General features: G+C 40.7%; 1 protein-coding gene across 2 annotated transcripts in view; it reads right to left on the reverse strand.

Moving 5' to 3' along the window:
• The window catches only part of spire2 (spire-type actin nucleation factor 2), a 56,149-nt gene that overhangs the window by 17,624 nt on the left and 14,048 nt on the right, over nt 1-24,477 (reverse strand). The window contains exons 2-8 of one of the 2 annotated variants that reach the window (XM_087844127.1): nt 19,900-19,943; nt 18,249-18,638; nt 13,612-13,692; nt 13,347-13,493; nt 12,585-12,671; nt 10,617-10,734; nt 3,865-4,031 (exon numbers count right to left, since the gene is read on the reverse strand). In XM_087844127.1, coding sequence (XP_087700253.1) covers nt 3,865-4,031; nt 10,617-10,734; nt 12,585-12,671; nt 13,347-13,493; nt 13,612-13,692; nt 18,249-18,638; nt 19,900-19,943 — 1,034 coding nt within the window. Of the gene's footprint in view, nt 1-3,864; nt 4,032-10,616; nt 10,735-12,584; nt 12,672-13,346; nt 13,512-13,611; nt 13,693-18,248; nt 18,639-19,899; nt 19,944-24,477 lie in introns of both variants that reach the window. The other variant, XM_087844126.1, reaches the window with a different exon arrangement.

A 24,477-nucleotide genomic window follows, 5' to 3' on the forward strand; every position in this document is an offset into this window, starting at 1 on the left:
AGCTGACACGGAGGAACAGCAGATTCTCTCCGAAAACCTTCAAACATTCAATTTAATTATGAAGCTTTTAGTGTTCCTCAAAGCTTCTCAACCTAAAGGTCAGGACCCCATTTGGGTCCAAGCAATATACAGTCTGCGAAGTTTTATAGACGCACCACAAGAGCGGGTTATTAACTTAGTACTGGTTTACATCACCAATTCGTTAAGCTCAGATATTGCATGGGAATATGGGAGACTCCTCAGTAGCAATTCCACCTGAAATGACCTGCTTTTTCTTTCTTTGTGTTTTTTTTAAGCAGGAGGATCCCCTTTCATTCTCCTGCATTTTATCAGTTCAGTGTGACATTTAGCTTTTGAGTGAAAATGGAGGAAGTGAAAATTAGTTTTTGCCTGTCAAACAGAAATTTAACACCACTATGCAGGCCTGTCTGGGAAATTTACCCCAGAGTGGGAAGAAATTTAAGCTGTGAGGACAGCTGCACCCTAAAGTTTGACAACAGGTTACTAAAAACACGATTTTTAAATATACTTAAGGAGATTTAATAACATAATGTTGCTCTCTGAATCTGAGTATTAATTACAGACCATAAGAGAGCTTGCCAGGATTGGGTCCAGTTTTGTGGGATTAAATAAGCATTCTGATATTAATGTCTGAGCTGACACACCTTATATACACACACTTGATAAATTAAAGCAAAATCCTACAATGCCATAAGTCTATGGAAGTCTTAAAGAGGGAAAACTACTATTACAAAACATATTCTGATAGTTGGTGCTTTGATTAGGTTAGGATCTCGTGTGCTTGTACCCTGTGGGCGTCAGTGGTCTCTTCCACTTTCATCAGGACAAAATATTTAATTATAGGATGATGGAATGTATTGATGTAATTGGATGGAAGTGTCATGTGGACATTTCTGCTCTCAGGTTTTAAAGCCAAACAAGCATGATACTTTAGGAAAACAATGCCACAAAAATGCGTTTATATAGGTATTGCAAACTAGAGCTCACTGCTAAAGGAGGAGCTCTAAACACAACTGCTTAAATAGACAGTAAATGGGATGTGTGGCACTGGCAGATCGTGTGGACACTTGTGAGTCTTCCCTCTAAGGGCAGGGTGCTCAAACTGCAGTCAGGGGGCTGGTGGAGGCCCTTTGTTCTGAATTTCTGTTCAGGTTCTACTCCTCTTATTTAGCGATCACAGTGGACTTGACCTTTTTTAACAATAACAAATACAGCTGGTGTCCGGTTTTGTCTTGTTTAAGAGATGGTGTTTCCTTTGTCAACTGTGTCTGCTCAGCTGTGATGCTACGCTTCTACATCTGCTGCAGACAGTGCTGGGGCGCCCTCTGGTGGACATGCATAAATAAATCCAATGTGTCAGGATGTCAGATAAAATAATACCAAAAATATCTGTAATGGGACAATATCATGGCACGGTAAATGGAGTGGTTCTTGTGTAACTCTTTTCTTCTCTGCCTGAGCACGCTATACAACATACCACATTCACCCATTCACACAAGCATGTTTCTCTGCATTCAAGTGCTTTCTAGCCAACATTCACACTCCGATGGATGCACCAGAGAGCAACTTTGACTAATATCTTGCCCAAGGATACTTTGGCATGCCGACTCAAGTAGATTGGACTACCAACCTTCTGATTAGCAGATGCCCTGCACTACTGCCTAAGCTACATCCACCTTAGCCTTCCTATAGATCATGCAGACTATAGAGCAGGCAGTAACCTTTACTGTCAAATTACTTGCCATTAAAAAAACATCCAGACCAAAAAACACAATTTGCATGGAGCCACAAAACACATTTTCATAAATTAGGCTGACAACATTAGTGTCACCAGTGTGTGAATGTGTGTGTGAATGGGGTCCTTAGGGACTAGTAAAGCGCTATACAAATACAGGCCATTTACCATTTAACATTATAAACAGGTGTCAACCACTACAACATATAAATACAACAATAAATAACCCACTACAGACTATGGGCTATAATTATGATTGTTTGCTATTTTTACTTTGAATTTTCACTACAGTAACATCATTATTTTTGCTGCATCTAAGAAAATGTAGAAGTAAAAAAAAAAAAAAAGAAACATTCATTTGTCAGAGCCACAGGGAGAAACTGGAAATGAGCAAAATAGCTGCATGAACCTCTGGAGGCCCCCCTCTGAAGCACATCCTGTAGTTTTAAATTAGAATCCTATCCGGTCGTTAAGTGATGATGACGTGACGAAACCTACTTCTGGGCCTAAAGTAGTCTGCGTTTAATATGGCTTTTGTGTTGTTAACATGTTTAACATTTTGTATTTTCTTCTATTTAATCTCAAAAAGCTCCTAAAACAGTCAGTGATCACTGTTGACCTCCCTCGGCTTTTATTACCGCTAATCATTTATTTAAGCTCAGTTTTTAAAACCTTAGGATGTAACTACAGCCCAGCCCATGCAGCAGTATATGAATGACTAACCTCGTATTGTGGATGGATTATCTCAGTTGTTCTCCTGGCTGAAGTTTGGTCCTTTTACAGCATCCTGTGATGCGATTACATTTGTTCCTGACCACCGAGAACACTCACGTTAACTTTTATCGAGTGGAAAAAAAAGTTAGCTTGTTTATATTATGCTAACATAGCTGTGTCGCTAGCGGTCACGTAGCACATCATTATATAGCAGCTAGCCAAACTTCAGTAACCCTACAAACGTCACTGCTGTTTAGTTTTCTGTCTTCATTTATGTTGGAAGTGATAACAGAGCTGTACGTTTGAATTTGTTTCCAAAACCCCGCAGTCAGGACATGCTATATTGTATTTAGATAGAAGCTAGCGAGCTAACTTCCTGCTAACTTCTAACTCCGTTAAATGTCATAAATTCTGTTTTCATGGATGCCTGGATGTTAAACTCAATTGTTACACCTGGTAGAGCAGAACGCTGATCATTTTATTAAAGATGAAAGACTTTAGACAGTTTTTCAACTCTCAGTAATGCCATAGTGATCGTTTGATATATGGACCTGCAGCAGAGTTTAGGCCCAGACACGGCTAGTGACGTCAGACTTAACGACCGGATTTGGACAAAAAGTCAAATTTCCAGGAATCCTAGAATCCCGGGCTAATGTTAATCCCATCCAAATTGACTCATTTTCATGGTTAATTCAAACAGAGTAACATTGAAAACATCACCCCCTGTGGAAATGTTTGCACAGCTTAAACTATAATCCACTTTAAATTAGTTTGGAACAGCTGAGATATTACAGTAAGTAGTTGCTGTCTGCAGTGCCTTACAGGATGGCCACAGACGAGGTTTAAAATGCTTGAGAGACTCGTTAAACCGTCACAGATGTACTTGGTGCAAGGAAAGAAGCAGGAGAGAGATTATGACATATACCCAATGCCACATTTCCTAACCAAAAACTTGCAGCACGTAGCAGTGGTATAATATGAAATGTGAAAGCAAGGTGAAAATGAAAGAAAGCACTGAGGAGGCAGACTGTAAACATGTCATTCCCTCTGGATTAAGCAGCAGTCAGTTTTGACCTGCAGATATCTCCCCCCATGCACTTGTGAGGATATTTTTTAAAGTGCTGAAGCGTAGGGGAGCTTTAATGTTTGATGTAACACAGCAAGAGCAAGAAGAGAGAAAGAAAGAATTTCCCAAGTTGCTGAGTCTTTGTGCAAAAGAGAAAGCAATTCTTCCCAGTCACTGTTTCATTTTCCTCCTCAGAGAAGAATCTTAACCCACTTAGATTGGGAAACAGCGCATGTGCTGCTGTTAAAAACAACACTGAGCCCACAGAGAAGAAACTCCCAGAGTTTCCTTTCCTATTCCCCTTCAAGATCACAGAGTTCCAGCTCACCTCTGATATGTTCATCTCCTCCATCTCGGCCAGGGTTGGGGCCTTGAGCAGGATGCGAGGACGGGATGGTGGCCGGGGTCCGGGCTCCGACACGGATAGGTCGATGCATGAAGTGGATTTGACATTGCAGGGACACGTCTGAGCCAGACAGGGCAGAGAGCCAAATGCTGAGGGAAGAGAAACCAGAAACCAGAAAATCTCAGGTGTGCTGAGATCAGAAGGGAGTAATCAGACGCACCCTGTGTACCACTTTGGAGTCAGTGCAATGAAGCAGCTCTGCCTTATTCCATAAGTTGCACAAAGGTTCTGTTCACAGTTTTGTTCATATTGTCAGAAAGGGTTAATATTCATAGGCAATGATGGTGTACATGACTGTGATACATTTAAAAGTGTTACTGATATTTTCTCCTCATCCTACTATGCTGCATATGGTGGGAAATTCCGGATGTGTTGTGCGTGTTTGCAATAACGTAAAAACTACCTACACACAGGTAGTCTATCACGAACTTCCAAGAACAGCAAATTCTTGGTGAGGACTCAGTGAAAAGCTCCAGGCCAGAGCAAAGCCCCGGCACCAAACTCATAATTTTGACAGTCCCCTTCTGAGCCAATTCTGAAATTGCTCTTCCTTGATTCAAAATACAAAAAACCCCCAAAAAAACAACAAAATTTAAAAAAAAAAAAACAGCCAGTGGTTACAAACAATGACATGAGACGTGCTGTTCTGATGTAATATTATGGCTCAATTTGCCCTAAACCACCTGCCACAAACCTCAGTGAATCATGTTAAATGTGATTAATTTAAATTTTAGCCCTATCCAAATTTATTCACACTGAAATTCCTACAAATACACTATATGGACCTCACCTCTTAATCTTTAAATTCAGGTGTTTTCAGCCTTATTGGCACAGGCATATAAGATCAAACACCTCACCTGCAGTCTGCCTTTGAAAACCATTTGTGAAAGAATGGGTTATTATAAAGAGTTCACTGAATACTATAACAGCACGTCACACTTGCAACAGATTTATTCCCTCATAGATACCTCCTGTTAGGGCTGCTCGATTATGGCAAAAATGATAATCACGATTATTTTCACTGAAATTGAGATCTCGATTATTTGACGATATTTATTTAACAATAACAATGTGTTGAATAATGACTTTAAAGATTGTCAAAAAATAATATAAAATAGTGTGCAAATACTGATAACAGTGCAAATGTTTGCAATATAAAAAATGAATGAAAAATGTAAATATCTATGTTTAGTGAACTTTGCAGTGTTGCTCTGTGGTGCAGCAAAGTAGCAAAGTTTACACACTATGTCTACTCCGCGAACCCACAATGTTTCCACACCACAGTAGTTTTTTTTTTTTTTTTTTTTTTACCTCTCTTTTCAACCAACAGCAGTCACTCTCCTCTCCAAATAACTTCTGCTTAGCTTTCCGAGCTTCCCTCGGGTCCTCTTAATCAGCGGTCCCCAACCACCAGGCCTCGGACCGGTACCGGTCCGTGAGTCGTTTGGTACCGGGCCGCGAGAGTTGAGGCTCAGGTGTGAAATGTATAGTTTTCAGGGGGTTTTTTTAATCGGTTTTCAGCGTTATTTTGTTATCGTTTTTATCGTTTACTCGGTTTTCCTGGGTCTTTTCACGTGTATTATGAATAAATTTTCTTTTTTTCGGTACCTGTACTAGTTTTATTTTTTTGTATTTATCCGCGACACCTTTAAGGCCGGTCCATGAAAATATTGTCGGGCATAAACCGGTCCGTGGCGCAAAAAAGGTTGGGGACCGCTGCTCTTAATTGTTGTGACACGTGTTCGAAATGCAGAGCGGTGCGCTCGATTTGCCACACGGAGCAGCGCGAGAGTAAAGCACGAGGGAGGTGCTAATAATCGGCTCAGTCATTTTTAATGATCGTTGAAAGCTCGGATCGTAATCGTGATTAAAATTCGATTAATTGAGCAGCCCTACCTCCTGTGGCATTAACATCAGCACAAAAGCTGTCCACTGGGAGCTTCACTACATGGATCTTATGTCCAAACAGCTCCGGTAGGTCTAATGCGTATTTGTCATAACATAACAGTTGTCCATTTAAGGTAAATATACAATAAAGCAAGCTAAAACAATTAACAGCATCAACACCTTTCTGTCACAAAACTGAGAGTACAACTTCTTTACAAAGTCCCTGCAGAAGCAGACCACTATTAAATGGCTGAAAAAATCCTGTAGGAGTTTGAGGAGACCAAAAAAAAGGATAAAAATTAACACAAATACTGGATTTTTCCAAGTAGCCAGTCAATCCATGCTTCCATAAACTTTTAAGGTGGTATAAGTAAAAACTAAAGGAAAAAAATAATAATAAATGTGTGTGGATCAGCCAAAACCTGCTAAATTCATTGGTTTGATGGTTGATGGTTTCTAAAATAACTCTAAAGTCTGCATTTACATACGTGATTACATAAGTGATTGACTTTAATTCTTAAATCGTATTTTACCCACAGACATATCAGCATATATGAGGCTTACTAAAAAACTCCCTTCAGCTACAAGTCAAGACATTTGATTCCTCTTTCTGAATAAAAGCATGCCAGTCCCAGTTGACTAATTTCAGTCTCTGCAAGGCAGCTTGCTTTATAAACAGTCCGCACACTAAAACACGCTGACCTTGATCTGAAAATAGCAGGTCAATATTTATGAAACGTGAGATGACCTTCATGTGTACTGCAGCTCTAAATAGAAAAGTATTGTTGTGACTCTCAAAAGCTAAAGTACAGAATGTCCAGACTCACTATGATGCAATTATTTCATCAATTTAATGCAACTGTATTCACCTCTGAAAGGGCAACTGCATGCAGCTGCAACTAGATCAACAAACACACGCTGTAGACAGGCTTAAATTTAAATATAATATTCATTATAATGAGAACATTATTGAGCACTTGCAAGGACTGATGAGAAGGTTTCTGACAATATAAATAAACTTTCACTACTTAATCTATATACAAACAATAGATTAGGCTGTAGTTTAATATGTACTTGTGAGTGCTTTATTCTGCAAGTGCATCCAGTCAGAACAACAAAACACAATATGCAACCACTTTATCAAAGAAGTACTTTGTAGGTCTTTCTATTCAGCAGCTTGCAGCTTGCATGGTACAGCTGGACTCTACACAAGTGAGCTCAGTTTTTAGGTCATTGACAGGGTTTAAAAACCCTTACAGAGTCCCAACTCTCGTCCCCTGTGATGGTCCTTATAACGAAAATAGGGCCAGCTTGACAGAGAAGCTGATACTTGCTCGGTGCCTTGGTTTTAGGCTCATGGTGACACTCAGGGAGTGACCCAACAATAGCAGCAGGTTATTAAAGCCCTGTCCAAGGAGACTTTGAATGTTTTTTAAAACTCAATGTTAAAGTTAACTTAATGTTGGCACTTTACATGGTAAAAACTATCTGTGTTTTATCTTTACTGCTGGAATGACCCAGTCACAGGTCCCTTTTTTATATCAAGTATCTGATGCCTAATAAAATACCCGACCGTACATTCTCTACATCAAGGGCGTAGATTTGGTTTTGGCATTGGTGGGGATGGATGATTCAACCACCGAACCCTGCCCTGTTTCTTTTTTTTTTTCCCGTTTTGTTTTTGCTTCTTAATAAAAAAAGGAGAATATACTTGCCTACATATGCTATTATGCATGCTTTTAAACCATTTAAAATCACAATTCATAGTTTTATATGTGAATTATATAATGTTAAATTACTATTAAACAAATAGTAATTAAATTAAATAGTCAATTAAACAAAGTATTTTAGGCTTTAGTTAACTTCAGCCATATTCCATATAAATCAGGTGTCATCCAAAAATAAAAATAGCTTCAGATACAGTCATGACAATAAAAGAATATGACTGTAAGGACTTAACATCATTACTTCAGTTATAACACACCAACATCTGTTATATTTTGGCACTAAGGGAACACTGAATGACCTGGTGGTTTTTGTCCATAAAACTACTCGTCTAAGATTACCACAAAGTAAAAGATCTCTCAGCAAAATTATCCAACAGTTTAGGCACACTGTTGCCCCGATCAAATCAGTGAGCTGGGATTTTTTATTCCAAACATGAACTACTGTTACAGCAACAGACATGGACTACTGGTGTCCCACACAACAACTGTTTGTAGGGTGAGTGCATTTTTAAAACAATTTGTGCAAACTGCACTACAAGGTGGATATTTGCAAAATCATGACTACCTCATGACATTTTGTCTCAAAAATAACCCTATGAATATGTCAGTACCATTAGGATGAAATTATTGTGTCACCAACATTTTAATGTTAGACATATAATTTTAACAGCCTCTGTAAACTAATATCCAGGCTTGCTCAAAGCTGCCGTTTTCTCTGACATTTTCAATCAAAATGAGAAATGCTGCTCTGAGACTGAGAGAACTAATAGTGCTGCATGTTGTGCAGTTAGTTTCCAAAACACATTATTCGTGGTTACATACAATTTTAGACTGATGTGGGCCAAAGCCTAGCATAGCCTGTAACGTTATTATGACGGACACATTTTATGAGTGAACTTGGCTTTAAGTGACTTTCTAATATCCAGGTTCTTCCTTTTTGCTGCCGTCCTCCTCTCCTCTTCGCAACGCAGGCTTGCCGCTGCTAAAACTAAACAGAGCTCCCTGAAAGGCACAGCCAATCACACTGGCCATATTTGTCACATGAGGTAGGACTCCAGTAGAGGACGTAATTTAACTCTTTCTGCACCGTTAGGTGAATGAGACGTTGACAGATCGTTTTTTTTTTCTTTCTATCGGGTTTGATTTTCTTTACTCGAAGAGATCAAATTATTGGTGGGGACATGTCCCTTCCGTCCATGCCAAATCTACGCCCTTGCTCTCCATGATATTTACATACTTGTTAAAGACTATTAGCAGTGTATTGCTTCTAAAAGATGGTCTAAAAAGTTAAACCATGGTCGTGTCCAAATTCATGGGCTGCATCCTCCTGAGGACCCAGCCTTCGCGGTCTACGTGGGCCGGGTCCTCAGAAGGTCGGGTAGGCCAGAAGTAAACGGCTAGTCTTCTGATTAGCGTCACCGCTGTCTCGGTGGAGTTTAATAAACTCGGCCGTCTGCTCCTTGCTGTCTAAAATATAACAGGACACTGGCGTAAATTCTCGACCGTCTCACACTTCTGTTTAATCAGTTTTCTGTTTGACGTTTAGTCAGCTGTGTGAAAATCCCGGAGGAACCCACCCGATGGACTAATAAAGTTTTATTTTATCTAATCTAATAACTTTAATCTCAGCCAAACCGATAAAACACTGAAAAAAGCCCAACAATAACATTTTTACGTTGTCTAAGTGACTTATATATTACGTTTAACCTGAGTAGCGAAACTCCGCGGTGATCTGAAAATGATGTGCCGGGAGTTGTGCCTTTCTCAGCAGCTTCAGTGACCCTCGAGCTCCCGGCTTGTTATCGAGCTGGTGGGTAGCAGATGCTCCGAAAACGTCGAAGCACTTTTGCAAATATGCGATATCTCGATAAACCGAGCAGATATTTGATGTTTACACAGCTACTTTCTCGCCTGAAAATATGTTAAAAGTTTATTTTGTGACCCAGAAAGATTAGTAAGAGTAATTTTAAAACTTAGTAGCAGCCGCCATTATTGGAAACTGGAGTTTGGCTGGGCCGCGCTATGAATTCTGGGATATGGTAGGCCACGAAGGACACACCCGACCCATCCTTCAAATTCGGGGAAAAGGAGGATGCATTTGTCGGCTGCATTCGGAGGAGTCTACCAATTTGGACAGCCTTCGGCGCGTCGCTGTGACGTAATCGGTCTACAAATGCGGCCTCAGGAGGATGCAGCCCATTGCCTTTATTAAACAGTGCGGTGGTGGAGTGTGAAAAATAAAGTTGGGAAAGACCTGCAGAAGGCCTTGGGTCGGTCCAGGCCTTAAACCTGCATTCTTTCTGATGGTCAGCAGGGGGCGACTCTTGTGGCCGTAAAAAGAACTAGAGAATATGCAGGCCTCCATGAGGAAAGGAAAAAACTTGATCAATAACCTCCTTCCTGTAAGCACTTTCCTGGTTGGTTTCTGACCTCAGTCACTACTTTTACGTCTTAATTATAAGAACATGGATTTCCCTCTTCAAATAACTGTAATTGCTGTCTTTGTGACTATCAGTCTCTTACACCATTGTGGGAGAATTTTGGCCCAATCTTCTTTACAGCATTGCTGCTGCCCATCACCGCAGCACTTTGATTCTTTACTTTTAGAGTACCCGGGCAAAATGTGGATGCAAAATGAGCACAAATCATCCCGTGCTTGAAGTTAGTTTGAGGTATTTGTGCTGATGGCGTGTGTTTGGTTTTCGCTAAACATCAAACTGAAAATAAAAGTTTATCTAATCACCCAGTTCTTGGTACCTGGTATCTCTTTTGGGCAAAAGCAAATGCTATGGTGAAATGTGCAATATGAAACCTGTCCAAACTCTCTTCTCCCAGCTTATCCAAACTGAGTGGAGGGATACCAAACAGCAGAAATTAGGTTTACTTGTATCACACGCTTTAAGCCTGTGAACCAGGACTCTCAGGGCTCCTTTGGCACTTTGTGTCTTAACAACAATCTCTAAATGCAAATCTACGCAGAGCTTTTGAACCTCCTTTTGATTTGTTCTGTTTATTTCGTTTTATCTATCGACACTCCGGGATCAAAGATTGTTCCCTTACGCCTCGAGCTGGATGGAACTACTGGTCTAAGCTTCCTCTCCTGCTTGATCTCAGCCAGGACCTGGTCATGGAGCGACTGCTGCTGTGGGGGAGGAGGAGGGAGGCTGCGCTCTGAAACCTAAAGAAGAGAGGCAATTAGGTCACATCCACGAGTGAGAAATAAATAGAAGTATATTAGTTTTGTACTTTGAAGAGAAATTTTGATTATTCAGTACAGTTTATGCAGTCCATGTCCAGATGTTGAAATTTAAAAACCATGACACAACCACAAAGAAGAAAACAGCACTGTGCTATGATATCAGTGAATGTTAGAAATGAGGCTTCATAAACTTCCAAACAAAAATAAGACATTTACTGGACATCTAAGTATTATTTATTAGCATGTATCAAAGAGAGCAGCATTAAGAAAAAAAACCTAAACTAAACATTGTCCACTGGAGGAGGTTTATTATTCCTAAAAAAAATCCTGACATGAGTAACACACACACTTCTATAACTAAACGACAAAACATCTCAAATCACACAAAACTGGACAACAGTAATTTAAACTAAGAGGATTTCTCCAATTTTCAGCACGAAGAGAAAGAAATGTGCATCTAAACCAGTTGGGGAGCCAATCAGCCTTGTTCGCATGCAGCAAAAACAAACAAACAGTTAGCAGGAACAGGAGGCTGATGATATGCATCAGGTAATGTCATGGTTTTATCATTTGGGGGTAAACGAGGTCACTGAGATCAGGACCGCTATGATTTTTTTCCAAAAAGTGCAGCAAAATCAACTTTAGAACTAGAAAAATTTGCATTTCCTGCGAAAATGCTGTGTGGATGCCTTAATGCTGAAGCTGTCTGCTGAAAAAGCTGAAAAAGTTGAAAACTTGCAAAAAGTTGTATGGCGGTGAAGAAACTTAAAATTCTGCTGAAAACAGGTGAAGAAGCAGAAATTTTTTTGCTGAAAAGTGGTGAAAAGCAATAAATTCTAGAGAAGCTGAAATTTGTACTGAAAAGAAATTTTGCCATGAGCAGGATTTGAACGCGGCCCTCCTGTTCTGAAGGCGGCTAGTCATCTCACTGAGCCAAACTCATTTTCTCAAGAAAAGAGATGGAGAGACTTTTGGAGAGAGACAATTCTGCTGAAATGAGCAGAAGCTGCTGAGAATTATGCTGATAAGAAGTGAAATGGTTGAAAATTTTGCAGAAAAGAGGTAAATCAGCAGAATTTCTGCTGAAAATAGGTTTTTGCTGAAAACATCTGAAAGAACTGGAATTTGTGCTGAAAATGGGTGAACAAGCAAAAATCTGTGCCGAAAAGAGTTAAAAAAGTTCAACTGTGAACTGAAAATATTGTTGCCATAAGCGGGATTTGAACCCCGGCCTCCCGCTCTGAGAACGGCTGCTCATCTCACTGAGCTAAAACACAGCTCAACCGGGCAAGGAAAACTGGTGACCCCACTGATAATGTGGCAGAAATGGGCAAAAAATATTGCATAAAAATTTCAATATCTCAAAAAGTATAGAAGTTATGAGCACCAAAAGTCATAGCAATAATTAGCAGAAAGAGCAGAATTTTTCAAAGTTTGAACGGTGCAAATAGCATGAAAACTGAGGGAGTAGTTAAGCGGCAAAAATCGTACGGAAGCAACCAGAATAATAAAGAATAAAGAGAAACAGGAACTCAATAGTGTGACGCAACTAGGGATGCGAAGTGAGACCTGGTTCCCAGTAGTCCAGTTCCTTGGAATTGTTAGTCTGCTTGTCTGTCGATCCCATTTATCAGTTCCAGTTGCGCCACGATCATCTGATTTTATTTTGTGTGTTGGAGAGGGAAAGTAGTGACGCAGTCTGCAGCGTGGATATGAACTTTACTTTTATTTTTATTACTTCGGCTCTCTTCAAGCAGCTGCACAGACAGCGTGCTAACACTAAGCTAGCCAAGAACGCAGAGAGAGGAAAAACCCCTAAACACACTTACTGGTTTAAGTGGAGGTCTTGATCTGATGAAATCCAGGATCAGTTCATGAGCATTTCTCTTCACTCTAGTAGGAATATCACCGTCCACCTGAATAAGCCAGGAAACAATGCAGAGCTTACTTCCTAAGTCTAACTTTTGTCAAGATAGAAAGAAGGCTAAGATGGATAGCAGCGACTCTTTTGTGGCCTCTTGATCACGTGCATTGCAACACGTTATAAACATCACATAGTCAAAGATAAAACAGACTCCACACATCCAGGAGCATATTCTGGAATCCAAAGCTGCCTATAAACTATAACAGAACATTAGAAATATCCGACTCTCTCACCATACTATACTCATTATAATGTATAGAAGTTAAATAGAAATTGTAATCACAATCACAGCACATGCTGTAATCTGCTGGTATTTTCAAAAAAACTGCAGCTGCTGCCAAAACAGCAGAAGGCTGAGAAAGGCCTTTATTAATATTTGCATTGTAAAGCTGAATTATGCATCTGCCTGTGGAGAAGGCCTCGAGATGATTCCCTGCCACATGCATGCCTCCCATACAGCATTTTCTTTCTGCAGTGAAGCCAATTTACAATACATGCATGATGCAGTAAGGTGCCTGAAAAAGGCCTCTAGTCTGTCTGCCCTGAGATGACTCCTATCAAGTTTCCAGTGAAAACATTTCAGAGCTTTAAGTGCTTACTCTGCAAAAACACCTCCACTGATTTCAGCTTCTTTACATTTCACCACCTTTCACGTCCGAACTCTCACCATAACTTTGCGTAGCTGGAACTTGCGAGCTCGTATGTCCTGCATGAGCATCTCGAACGGCGTGAGGCTGAACTCGGTGGGCAGCGGGTTGAACGGCTGCTCCTGCACCTTCTTCAGCTTCACTCCCTGCCTGAGCTCCTTCATCAGCTGCACCCACAGACGGGCCTGGCATTAAGCAATACGCAAACAACAACACCACTCATGTGCATGTGTCAGAGCAACAACACTGCTGTCCTCCCTGTCACAGAGTGAATTCTCCCCTCACCCAGTCTCTGTGTTTCAGAGTGTCCAGTTCAGCCGTGGATCTGTCTTCCAGAGATTCCTCTGATGAGATCTTCTTCAGCATCTGGGCAACAAAAACATTTTTTTGTAAACAGCAGCAGTTGTCCATGATGACTGATTTTTATCTCTAAAACATGCCCTATCCACCTATAGTAAGTAAAGCAGGTCTAATTTGTTTATTTTGATTTTGTTAATTGACATCTACAGACAGTTGGAGTAATAATTTTACTGTTCGTCTTTGTTTTGCGGTGGATTTAATACATTTGGATGCGTTTCTGATCATTTCTTCCATAACAAACTAGGGCTGGGCTATATTATACCGTTCACGGTAATACCGGTATAATGTTAGGAAATAAGAAAATGAAATATCGCAATAGAATATGGGTAAAACGCGCATGCGCAGTCCCTTTCTTTTCATATGCACATGGTGGAAAAAGCCTGTGCTGTGCTTCAACATAATATTCCCGTATTGTGTGTGTATAACCTCTTTTTAAGTTTTGTGGATATTATACATGGTTATGCTTAGAGCTGGGCGATATATCGAGTTTTTTTTAAAAAAAATATCGATATATTTTTATACGAGATATAAGATGTGACCATATCCTTTATATCGATATATACGTTATAATTGTAGTTGTGGAGCCACAAGTTTGACTCTCTTTCGTACACTTTTGCCTCTATGCGACGTTACTCCGCCTCGCCTCTCTCCTTCGCTGAACACAACTCCCCCTCCTCCCCCATCACTTCACCTGCAGGCAGCGACAAGATGAACACGGCAAATTTACGTTATTAAATAAATAAATAAATTTACGTTAACTCCGTTAGCGAGTTACTGCGCATCGTCTCGTGTGTGGGGCTGGACGGCGTCAACGTGTTAACGAGCTAACCACGCTAACGAGCTAACCACGCTAACGCCATGCAGCCCACAGGCGCTGCACAGCCTAAAACCCTTTCATTTTCTCAAAAGTTGACAGCGCGCCTTATGTATGAATTCTGGTTGTGCTTGATGACCGCGAACCGATTTTATGTGGTACACGGCGCTCAGCAATCTGTCAAAAAATGTTATAGTACGACTTTGGTAAGCTACGGAGCTGCAGCGCTTGATGGATTGTCGGAGCATTACGGCTACCGAGGAGCCTCGCGTAGTAATACGCACTGTGCTTCAACGTAATATTACCGTATTGTGTGTGTATAAGGACCATAAATGGCACCTGAAGCGGATTTCAAACTCCAGGCTGTCAGTCACGCAGTAGAAGTTTTGAACAGAGCAGCTGTGAAATCTGTCTTTGTTATTATGCTCAGCGTCTTTTAGTTTACATTTTGACTGCACAGTTGTGAGCTTTTTGTTATGGACAAAAACAACATACTTTTCTTTTATTTATGGAGCATGATTATTTAATAAATGCTCATAATTTATTTTTGAGTAGTTTTTTTCATGTACATCTATGCTGTATGTTAATAAAAGTGCCCGTGTGACATCTGGGACACAGCTTTGACTAAGAACTCTCTTTTTGTTCTTACTTTATGGCTTTAAAAAAAATATCGAGATATATATCTTATATCGCCATCCAGCTAAAAAATATCGAGATATGAATTTTGGGTCATATCGCCCAGCCCTAGTTATGCTGAGGATATGTCGACGAGTTCCACTGGAAATGCCTTTTGGTTAAACTGTCGGCAAGGAATTTGCATTTGCACTGTTAAATTTTAATATAGCTTTAATGCACATAAAAAACAGCTGCTTGTTTGAGTGAAAATACATTGATGGGTTTTTTTTTTTTGCACTAATAAAGTTGTGCAGTTGTATTTTGTCTCGCATCAATTATATTGTTATTGCAAATTTTCACATGTATGTCGTGATAAATATTTTTGGCCATATAGCCCTGCCCTAACATAAATTACTGCAGAGATTCTGTTGACTTTACAAATTTAGAAAAGGTATAAAATGGTTAAATATGACACTGGAGACAAATCCAGTTACCCAAAGCTTATTTACAGAAATTCATTTATAAAGACCATGAAAACCAAACGTTCCAGCTCATCCTGCTTCTTCCCCTCCTGAATTCTTTGAATAACTTTAACTTATTTTAAAAGCCTCCACAAATCAATTTGTCAGTGTTTTGTCAGAAGTGTTTACACTTCAGCTGCTGATGTGACATTTTAATTGCTTTCAGCATCTGCAAGTCCACTAATACTTCAACTGTTTTAGCACCTAGTAAGTAGGGGTGCAACAATACTCATATTGATATTGAACCGTTCGATACAGTGCTTTCGGTTCGGTACGCATATGTATCGAACAATACAACATTTTTAATTTATTTTATCAACTTTTCTTCTTACGATGCTGTCTGTGTTGAGCGCTCAGTGGATCTGCGCTCGACAGTGCAGCCTAGGCGGAGTAGTCGAACACAGATTCACTGAGCGCAGGGCAAGCTAGCAAGACAGTTAAGCTCTCCTTGCAACATGGCAAATTGAACCTCCCCCACCCTCATTCAGATCTGGCGTTTGGAACTATTTTCATCTTCATGTGAAGTATGACCCTGAAGGTAAGCGCGTCATGGACAAAAGTAAAACAGTATGTTGGATGTGCCACGCAATGCTCAATTACATTGGTGGGAACTACTGCGTTAGCGCAGTTAGCTCGTTAACGTTGACGCCGTCCAGCCCCACGCACGGGGCGATCCGCGGTAGCTCGTTAACGGAGATTTGCCGTGTTGTGACCTTAACGTCATTTCAGATTAACGCCGACAGCACTAGTGGGAACACGACGAATATGACTGTACATTTACTCCGACATCATCCTAGTGCAAAGACAAGTGGAAGCAGACAAAAACAACAAGCACGCATGCTACAAACTTTACCTGAGTCATTTAGACAGCCGTTAGAACATGATTCTCCTTATGGGGACCTGATATGTTTAATATGCTGCTGAGAATATAGCCCAGAAGAAGCGTATAGTATAGCTTTTATTTTGGAAAGAGACATTTCTCTGTAATAAACTCTCTTTTCCAAAGATGAGTGATTCCTCAATCAGATAGATTTATTTTTATTGCTTTGTTGTTTCAGCAACATTAAATTTAAAAACTGTACTTTTGAGTTAAAATATATATTTATAATTTTAATAAATGACAAATTAAAAAGGAATGAACTTTTTTTTTTGTATCGAAAAAATATCGAACCGAACCGTGAATTTTGTGTATCGTTGCACCCGTACTAATAAGTGTACATGAAAGTATCAATTGAGGTATTTGTGATAGAGATGTTTTGGGAATTTTTCAGAAAAACCTATCAAGATGTAAGCAAGTCAAAAACTTGATAATATATCAAGTTGTGGAAACCAGAATTACAGCATATTGCACTCACTGACTCGGAATAAAGTCTACATTCATCAGTGTTCCCATATGTTCTTGATGGGACAGCTGTGAGCATGTCATTTTAGGTGAATGATAATTAATAAACCATCACTAATGTTAGCTGCTAACAATACATATGAAGCCATTCATATCATTTTTGTTGCCCCGCCTGAGTAAATTATTCAGACAGTTGTTTTCTTCTTCTTCCTCATTTGGCTGCTCCCTTTAGGGGTTGCAACATCTGCCTCCATCTTATTCTAGCATCTCTCACATCGTCCTCGGGCACACCAACCCTCTGCATGTTCTCCTTCTCTACATTCATGAATCTCCTCTGAGGTTTATTTTCCTCCTGCCTGGAAGCTCCAATTTTAACACCCTTTTTTCAATATATCCACTATTGCTCTGTCCCTCTCTGGACAACCCTCCTCCCTTTTCACTCTTGCTCATATCCCTCTGTCACAAGTCATCCCTGACACTCCACCAAATCCACCTTTCTCATGCTCTCTTCTTCTCCTCTTTTGTGCACTGTCCATTGCTTTGGATGGTCAACTCCAAGTGTTTAAACTCATCTAAACTTCACCATCTCTGCGCCTCGTACCCTGCTCTCACTACAGATCACAATGTCATCTGCAAAAGTCTCAGCTCAAGGAGACTCCTGCCTGACTCCTGTCTCCTGCCTTTTTAAAAATTTGGGTTGGGTTGGAGAGTAAAATCAGGTGGAGATACAGCTGCTGAAACAGAAAGGCGTTAACTAACAACAACTCTGGAGTGAAGGCTCTCTGCCTCATCTGGATCTGCTAGAATGACACAGTGTCAGTCTACTCATGTAAACAGTTTTCTGCGCCGTGTTTCTGCTAAAAATCGATCAAAAAGCAGAAACATTGCAGTGACACGCCGCAAGTCAGATTTAAGGTTGAGTAGTTGGAGGAAACTGTGGAGGCGGCTTCTTCAGTCATTTATCAGTCTGCAGGATGTAAACAGGAATATTAATGGAGAAAGGCTGTAAGAATTTCAAATTTAGAGGGCAAACACAAACACTACACGGTTCACACCACTGAAGCAGCAGCTATGGCGTGTCAGTTATTCTTGTTTACACCTGTTTACAGGTGGCACATACCCGATGCTTTCAAGGACAGCTGAAACCTGAGCTTGCATTACGCTGCTGAGTCAACTCTTTATTGTTTTCCTTCTTTTTAACATTCCAGTCTATCCTATGAATACAAAAAACAAAACATAAAATGACGAGATGATAACAAACTCAGCGTACCTCCTTTGCATCTCTGATCTTGACGAGGAAGGTCTGCAGCTCCAGGGTCTCCACAAACAGAGCCCTGCAGACGGCCTGGTAGTGCTCCGGAGCCAGACTTGGGTTTGCCAGCCGAGATGCACACAGCGCCATCACCTGGCGGAACGTACACACCGGCCTGATTATGCCCTCCCGGTCCTCCTCTTCCTCTACCTCCTCCTCCTCTTCCTGTCCACTGTACCCCTCATCTGTTGTCGCGTTTCCGGCGGTGCTGTAGCCCCCTCCGCTTTGGTCCCCTGCCGCCATGCGTTCGATGAGGCGCTCCAGCTGTGGGCTGAGCTCGCGCTCCTCAGTGTCATCCAGCCCCCAATCCAGGGCTCGGTAGATAGCCACGCCGAGCAGGTGGACCAGCTGGAGGGATGAATGAGGAGGAACCACAGAAAGTCAGTTAAAAGTTTTGCTAATAACTGTTTTACAGGTCCAGATAAATATAATCTAATTCACATAAAAGACTCCCTTTTAAGCATTCTTCAACCATGTTGGTGTTGTGAAGCTGGGATGTCAAACATAAGGCCCAGAGGCCAGAAGCAGCACCACAAACACTCAATCTGGCCCACTGGATGACTTTGGAAAATGTGAAAAGGGGCATCAATTTTGGACTTTTCACTGAATTTTTTACAGTTTTTAAAGTTTTACAGTTTTCGTGGTAAAGACATCCCCCACTAGTGTGTTATTCATACTATACAAAACTATTTAAGTGTTAAATAAACAATTAATGACAATAAAATTTCCTTTTTCCCCCACCAACTACTATAGATTTGTAATTATTATCATCTATTTATTTATTTTTTACAGTGGGTCCACTGTAAAATTGTGATTACAACTTCACCTGAAGGTGGCGATGTTGTCTCACGGTCCTAATCCCTGCCTTCCTGTTGAAAGGGATTTTTCCCTTCCACTGTCGCCAAATGCTTGCCCATAACATTCAGACAACCTGCTAGGATTTCTGTTGGAGCTATTTGTTCTTATTTTTTATTATTTTGAAATTAGTTAAAGTTTGTTGTTAGTTTACTTATATTTTGGGGTTTATTTACAAGTTATTTGTTGGTTAATATTTTGTTTCAAAGTTTGTTTGATGTTACTTTGTTAAATTAGTCAGGAAGAGCTGTAGGGCCATTTTGTTTTCTAGAAATAAAGCGACTGGTATAGGACCAGCATGCACTGGGGTGGGCCTATGGTTTTTTACCAGAGCAGGAGAAGCAGCAGGAAGTAACAAAAAAAATGGATCTTGTTATTGCTTGCCAAACTGGATAAATAAACCATAAAAATGCAACTTCAAGTTTGGACAGTGGACTTCTTTTGCCTGCGTACGAAATAGTATCTCAGTGCAGCAGTGGCTTGTGGACTTTTAATTGTGGGATGTTTGGTTTGTCAAACAAAAGGAATTGCCACTACAATTTCTTTTTAACTTTGTAGAGCCTTTACCTTGGAATATGAAAGCGCCTTGAGGTGACTGTTGTTGTGATTTGGTGCTATATAATAAAACTGATTTGAATTGAATCTACCATTGTTTTCAGTAACACCAACTTTGACCCCAAGGACAAGGGACAAAAAAGTACTGCACATCTTTGAAAAGCCTGACAGTCACTTATGTCTAGAGTTTCTTTCTCACCTGGCACTCTGTAGCAGGAGAACGAGGAGGCCCATCGGTGTCATCTAAAGAGACAAAAACAAAAAGATAAAATCAATAAAACCAATCTGCAAAGGTTAAGATTTTGCAATTTTTTACATCTACTCCTTTTCTCTAAAGAACAGAGAAAAAATGTAATATTGATTTATACACTTCACCCATCTAAAAAAGTTTCATTTCCAATATGATTAAAAAAAGATGCTAATAAATTGTATAAAGTAAATCCTTTGTACAATATTTTAATATACAGCAAACTAAATAAAAATATCACCTCATATACCACCTAAATGTAAAACAAATAAACCAGTAAATTCACATTAAGGCGTTCTGTCCTAATTCTCCTCTGCGTCGTGGATCTGGCTCATTTGTTAATTTGATTTATGCTATTACAAACTTTTTCCCCCACCTCTCTTCTCGGGTGCTGCCCCAGTTTTTAGCTTTAATGACCGAGCTTAACTTTTGAAACTTGAATCCAAACTAAGATTTGTTCTGAGCAGTTCGCATCTCACTTTTTAATACACCCCTCAGGTTTCCCCCCCTGCCGATGTAGCCTCGTTAAAATGTCCCAAAGCACAGATTTTATCATTTAAATTAGTTTTACATAAATTTGAGTATTCTGGAACATCCTTCAGGCAGGAAAAAAGGACAAACTAGTCTCACTTATTATTTGTAATTTTCCCTTTCCAGTATAAATATTTAAAAGCACTCTGCTGTACGATTACGGAGATGGATAGGACTCTTTTCTGCAGCAGCCGTTTTTCACCCTGTTTCACTTCCATTTAATGCTCGTCACTTGTCATGTATCACACCAGAGACATGGTTAATGGGCACATGAAGCAATTTACACCTGTCCCTGCTTCAGTTTGCTCAAACTACACCGTCACAAAGATTGATTACGAAAAAGCACAATTTTAAGGTCCAGCTGTTTCTCAGACTACAGAAATGTGGAGAAGCCTGAGAAAATATCTATCAATTATATATTAATCAAAAATGCGAATGAAAATATTAAGAAATGTCCACTTTCTACTGAAGAGACGATGCTGTTAACTGCTGCATTTATCAAGGCATCCAGTGTCTTTGAGTAAAATTAATGATTCGGAAATCTGAAAATACAAAAATTAAGACAAGAAATGAAATCTGACTTCCACTAGAGCTTGATTTTTTTTTTTCTAATGATCTTTATTTACAGGCACCACGGTGTCACGGTGGTTAGCACTGTTGCAGCACAGCAAGAAGGTCCTGAGTTCAATTCCAACATCAGGCCGGGGTCTTTCTGTGTGGAGTTTGCATGTTCTCCCCGTGTTTGTGTGGGTTCCCTCCGGGTACTCCGGCTTCCTCCCACCGTCCAAAGACATGCAGCTTGTGGGGATAGGTTAATTGGAAAATCCAAATTACCACTAGGTGTGAATGTGCGAGTGAAAGTGAGTGTGAATGGTTGTCTGTCCCTGTGTGTTGGCCCTGTGACAGACTGGTGACCTGTCCAGGGTGTACCCCGCCTCTCGCCCTATGACAGCTGGGATAGGCTCCAGCGCCCCCCGCGACCCTGAAAAGGATAAGCGGAAGTGAATGGATGGATGGATGGATCTTTATTTACAGAAAATACATAAGACCACGCCCACTCTTCACACGAGGGAACAAGTAACATAGTAGAAACATTACCATGTGAGTTTATCAAGTTTTTCAAAGTTTAGTGATGGTTTCAAACAAGGTGGGAAATACAGCAGCAGAGCAGTTTGCATGATGAGCTGCATAAAAGATGGGATGGCTTTATTGCTTTTCCTCTGATAAAGGATGGTGAAGCACCCCCTTTGCTGAAGGAGACAATAAAGGAAACACTGAAGCTGTCAGGAGTGTCGTGTGTGGAGGCGAGGAAGTGACCCAAACGCAGGACTCGTGGATAGTGAAGAACTGAAGATGGTTTATTATGAATCGTGGATGAACAGGGCAGGAACGAAGGACTGGCTGACTGACTGACTGAACTGAACATACATACGGAGAGACGACATCAACATCGATGACACGACAGTGAACGAGTAGAAACAGAAGACTTAAATACACAGACTGATGAGGATGATAATGAGAGACCGGTGAGTACACAGCTGAACATAATCTGGCTAATGACACGAGACGAGCTGACACAGGAAAAGCAGGAAGTGAGAACATGGAAGTGGCAAAATAAACTGAACATGAACAAAACTGAAAGCACTGGGTCAACGACCCAGGAACCCTGACAGAAGCACCTTTCTTTAGTACTTAGAGACACAAATTCAGTTAAGAGCTTTCTTAAGCAGGGTCAGTTTGACTGAGAGTACTGTAGCGTCACATTTCTGACTAGGAAACAAAAAAGACTGAACACTGCTTAGTTAAGGCTGATTCTAATGGGAACCCTAATAGAACAAAAACACTAACCAACCCTGAAAGCATCAATAGTTTACCCCAAGAGCTTTTTGAGCAGGTGACTGGAGCTCCCTAACATTATTTGTGCCTCCGCCCTGCTGAGGACAGCATGAAGGGTGAATGTGCTAAAATGATATAATAGTCGAGCACATTAGTAATTTTTGAAAACTACAAACAAAGAATACTTTGAGTTTGTAACACAAAATAATTGAAAGCTGTAAACACTTCCCAATAAGCTTTTGTTTTCCATGCAGGTACGATGGCAAGAAACATGAAAGGTTTTTTAGCTTCCAGCGCCAATGATTCCTGAACCAATAAGGATAGAGTATAAGTGGGACCACTCAGGTTGGGCAGTTTGGAGACACAAAGCTGAGATTTTTTAGACATGTGCAGAGGAAGATGCTGAAGATGAAGCTTCCAGGCAGGAGGAAAAGAGGAAGGCCACAGAGGAGGTTCATGGATGTAGTGAAGGACATGCAGAGCGCTGGTGTGACAGAGGAGGACGATGGAGATAGCGTGAGGTGGAGGCAAATGAGCCACTGTGGTAACTTCTAAATGGAGCAGATGAAAGATGATGAAGCTGGTAATGGAACCCACAGTTCCCATTATCCAGATGGATTCAGTTAGACTACTTTCCAGGGAGCTTGTTTTTATTCATCTCAGGTCGAGGAATAAATTCCACTGGTTTTCTTTAAACTGTGAGTGAGAGCATGTTATTCCTGAAGATATTTTGTTAAAGAGCAAAATTAGGTTAAAGTTCACCAAAAAATTTTGAAAGAAAAATGTTTATGAGCCTAAATGTCGGAGAAAGTGGCTTGTAAGTCTTTTGATGGCTTTATTTTCAACATGTAAATAAAAATAAGTAACAAAAGTGCATTGTAAACAGGTTAAATAGGAAACGGATGGCCAATTGCCACCAAAAGCACTACACCACCTAGCCATTGCTTAACCTAATGGGTTGAAAGGAGCACATTGTAGTAGTGCTCACAATAGTTTTTGTTGTTTCTGGTTTAACAAGCCCTGCTTTCTTCCCAGTGAATGTTTATTAAATCATGTTTCAAGTCAAGGTTGGAAGTTATTATTTTGTTATAAAATATTAAAACCAACTTTTCAGCTTTTTATTTTACGGCGCGACTTTCAGGGATGTTTTTGCAGTATTGGCGTCGATGCGTGGGAGGGGCGAGTCAGCATGCCACAGCATCCACTGATATCAACAACAAAGAGCCCTTAGAGCGTGATGTGAACCTTAGACAAACAGAGAGTTTCTCTGTTCCTTTGAGCAGACATAGATGCTGCTTCCATTTGGCGACAAAAGAAACTCTCCATTGTGATGCACACCCCACACCACCGCCTATCTGCAGGGGTGAGACGATAGCACGAAGCCCAGTAAACCCGTCAGACAGGTTTGCATAATACTTGACCGGGGTCACACCGTGTAACCAATGATACCTCCATCTGTTTCCCACAGTTACAACCCAATAAACACAAAAGGGGAGATAATTGTGCATTGAAATCGCTTCCAAGAGCCCTCCAGCTTAGATTCAGGGAAATGCAATAACCCAGTTAGCCATATGCATATAGCAGAGACGGGGCATTACAAATTCTTGGCTCTGGGGCTTGGTTATGGTTAGCATCAGCTTTAGCCATAACAATATGTTATGCAATAGGTTCTTGCTCTTGCTCTTGACGAAGGCGGTCGCACTTTTCTCCTCCTCCTCATCTCCCTTAGCTTCCCTGCTTAGCCTCTTGTGTCCTTGTCTAGTGTCGTGTTTTTTGTGTTACTTTTCCCTGGAACACTCTCTCACAGTCTGTTCTCTAAAACCTAAAAGAGAATTATGGATTTGATCAACTGGTCTCTGAATGCAATTGACACCCCTTTCTCAATGAGAAGTTTGGGCTTGCTGATAACGACTGTGTTTCGACTGTTCTTCCCATTCTATGCAAGGCCACCTGGGTTGGCTGGAAGACTGTTTACTTAGCCTGGCAGGGCGAAGGACACTGTCTCAGCTGAACTCTGGACACATACACACACACGCACAGACATATATACACATGCAGACAGACACTCATCCCCCCTCCAAACGCCTTCGACGCTTATTCCCTTCCGATGCTGACGGTGGATCAAGGAGACCAGAGCACAGGCTGCAGGCCCGGATGCACTGT

This window comes from Neolamprologus brichardi, chromosome 7 (assembly GCF_056152115.1).
Source record: "Neolamprologus brichardi isolate AB-2024 chromosome 7, ASM5615211v1, whole genome shotgun sequence".
Lineage (NCBI taxonomy): Eukaryota > Metazoa > Chordata > Actinopteri > Cichliformes > Cichlidae > Neolamprologus > Neolamprologus brichardi.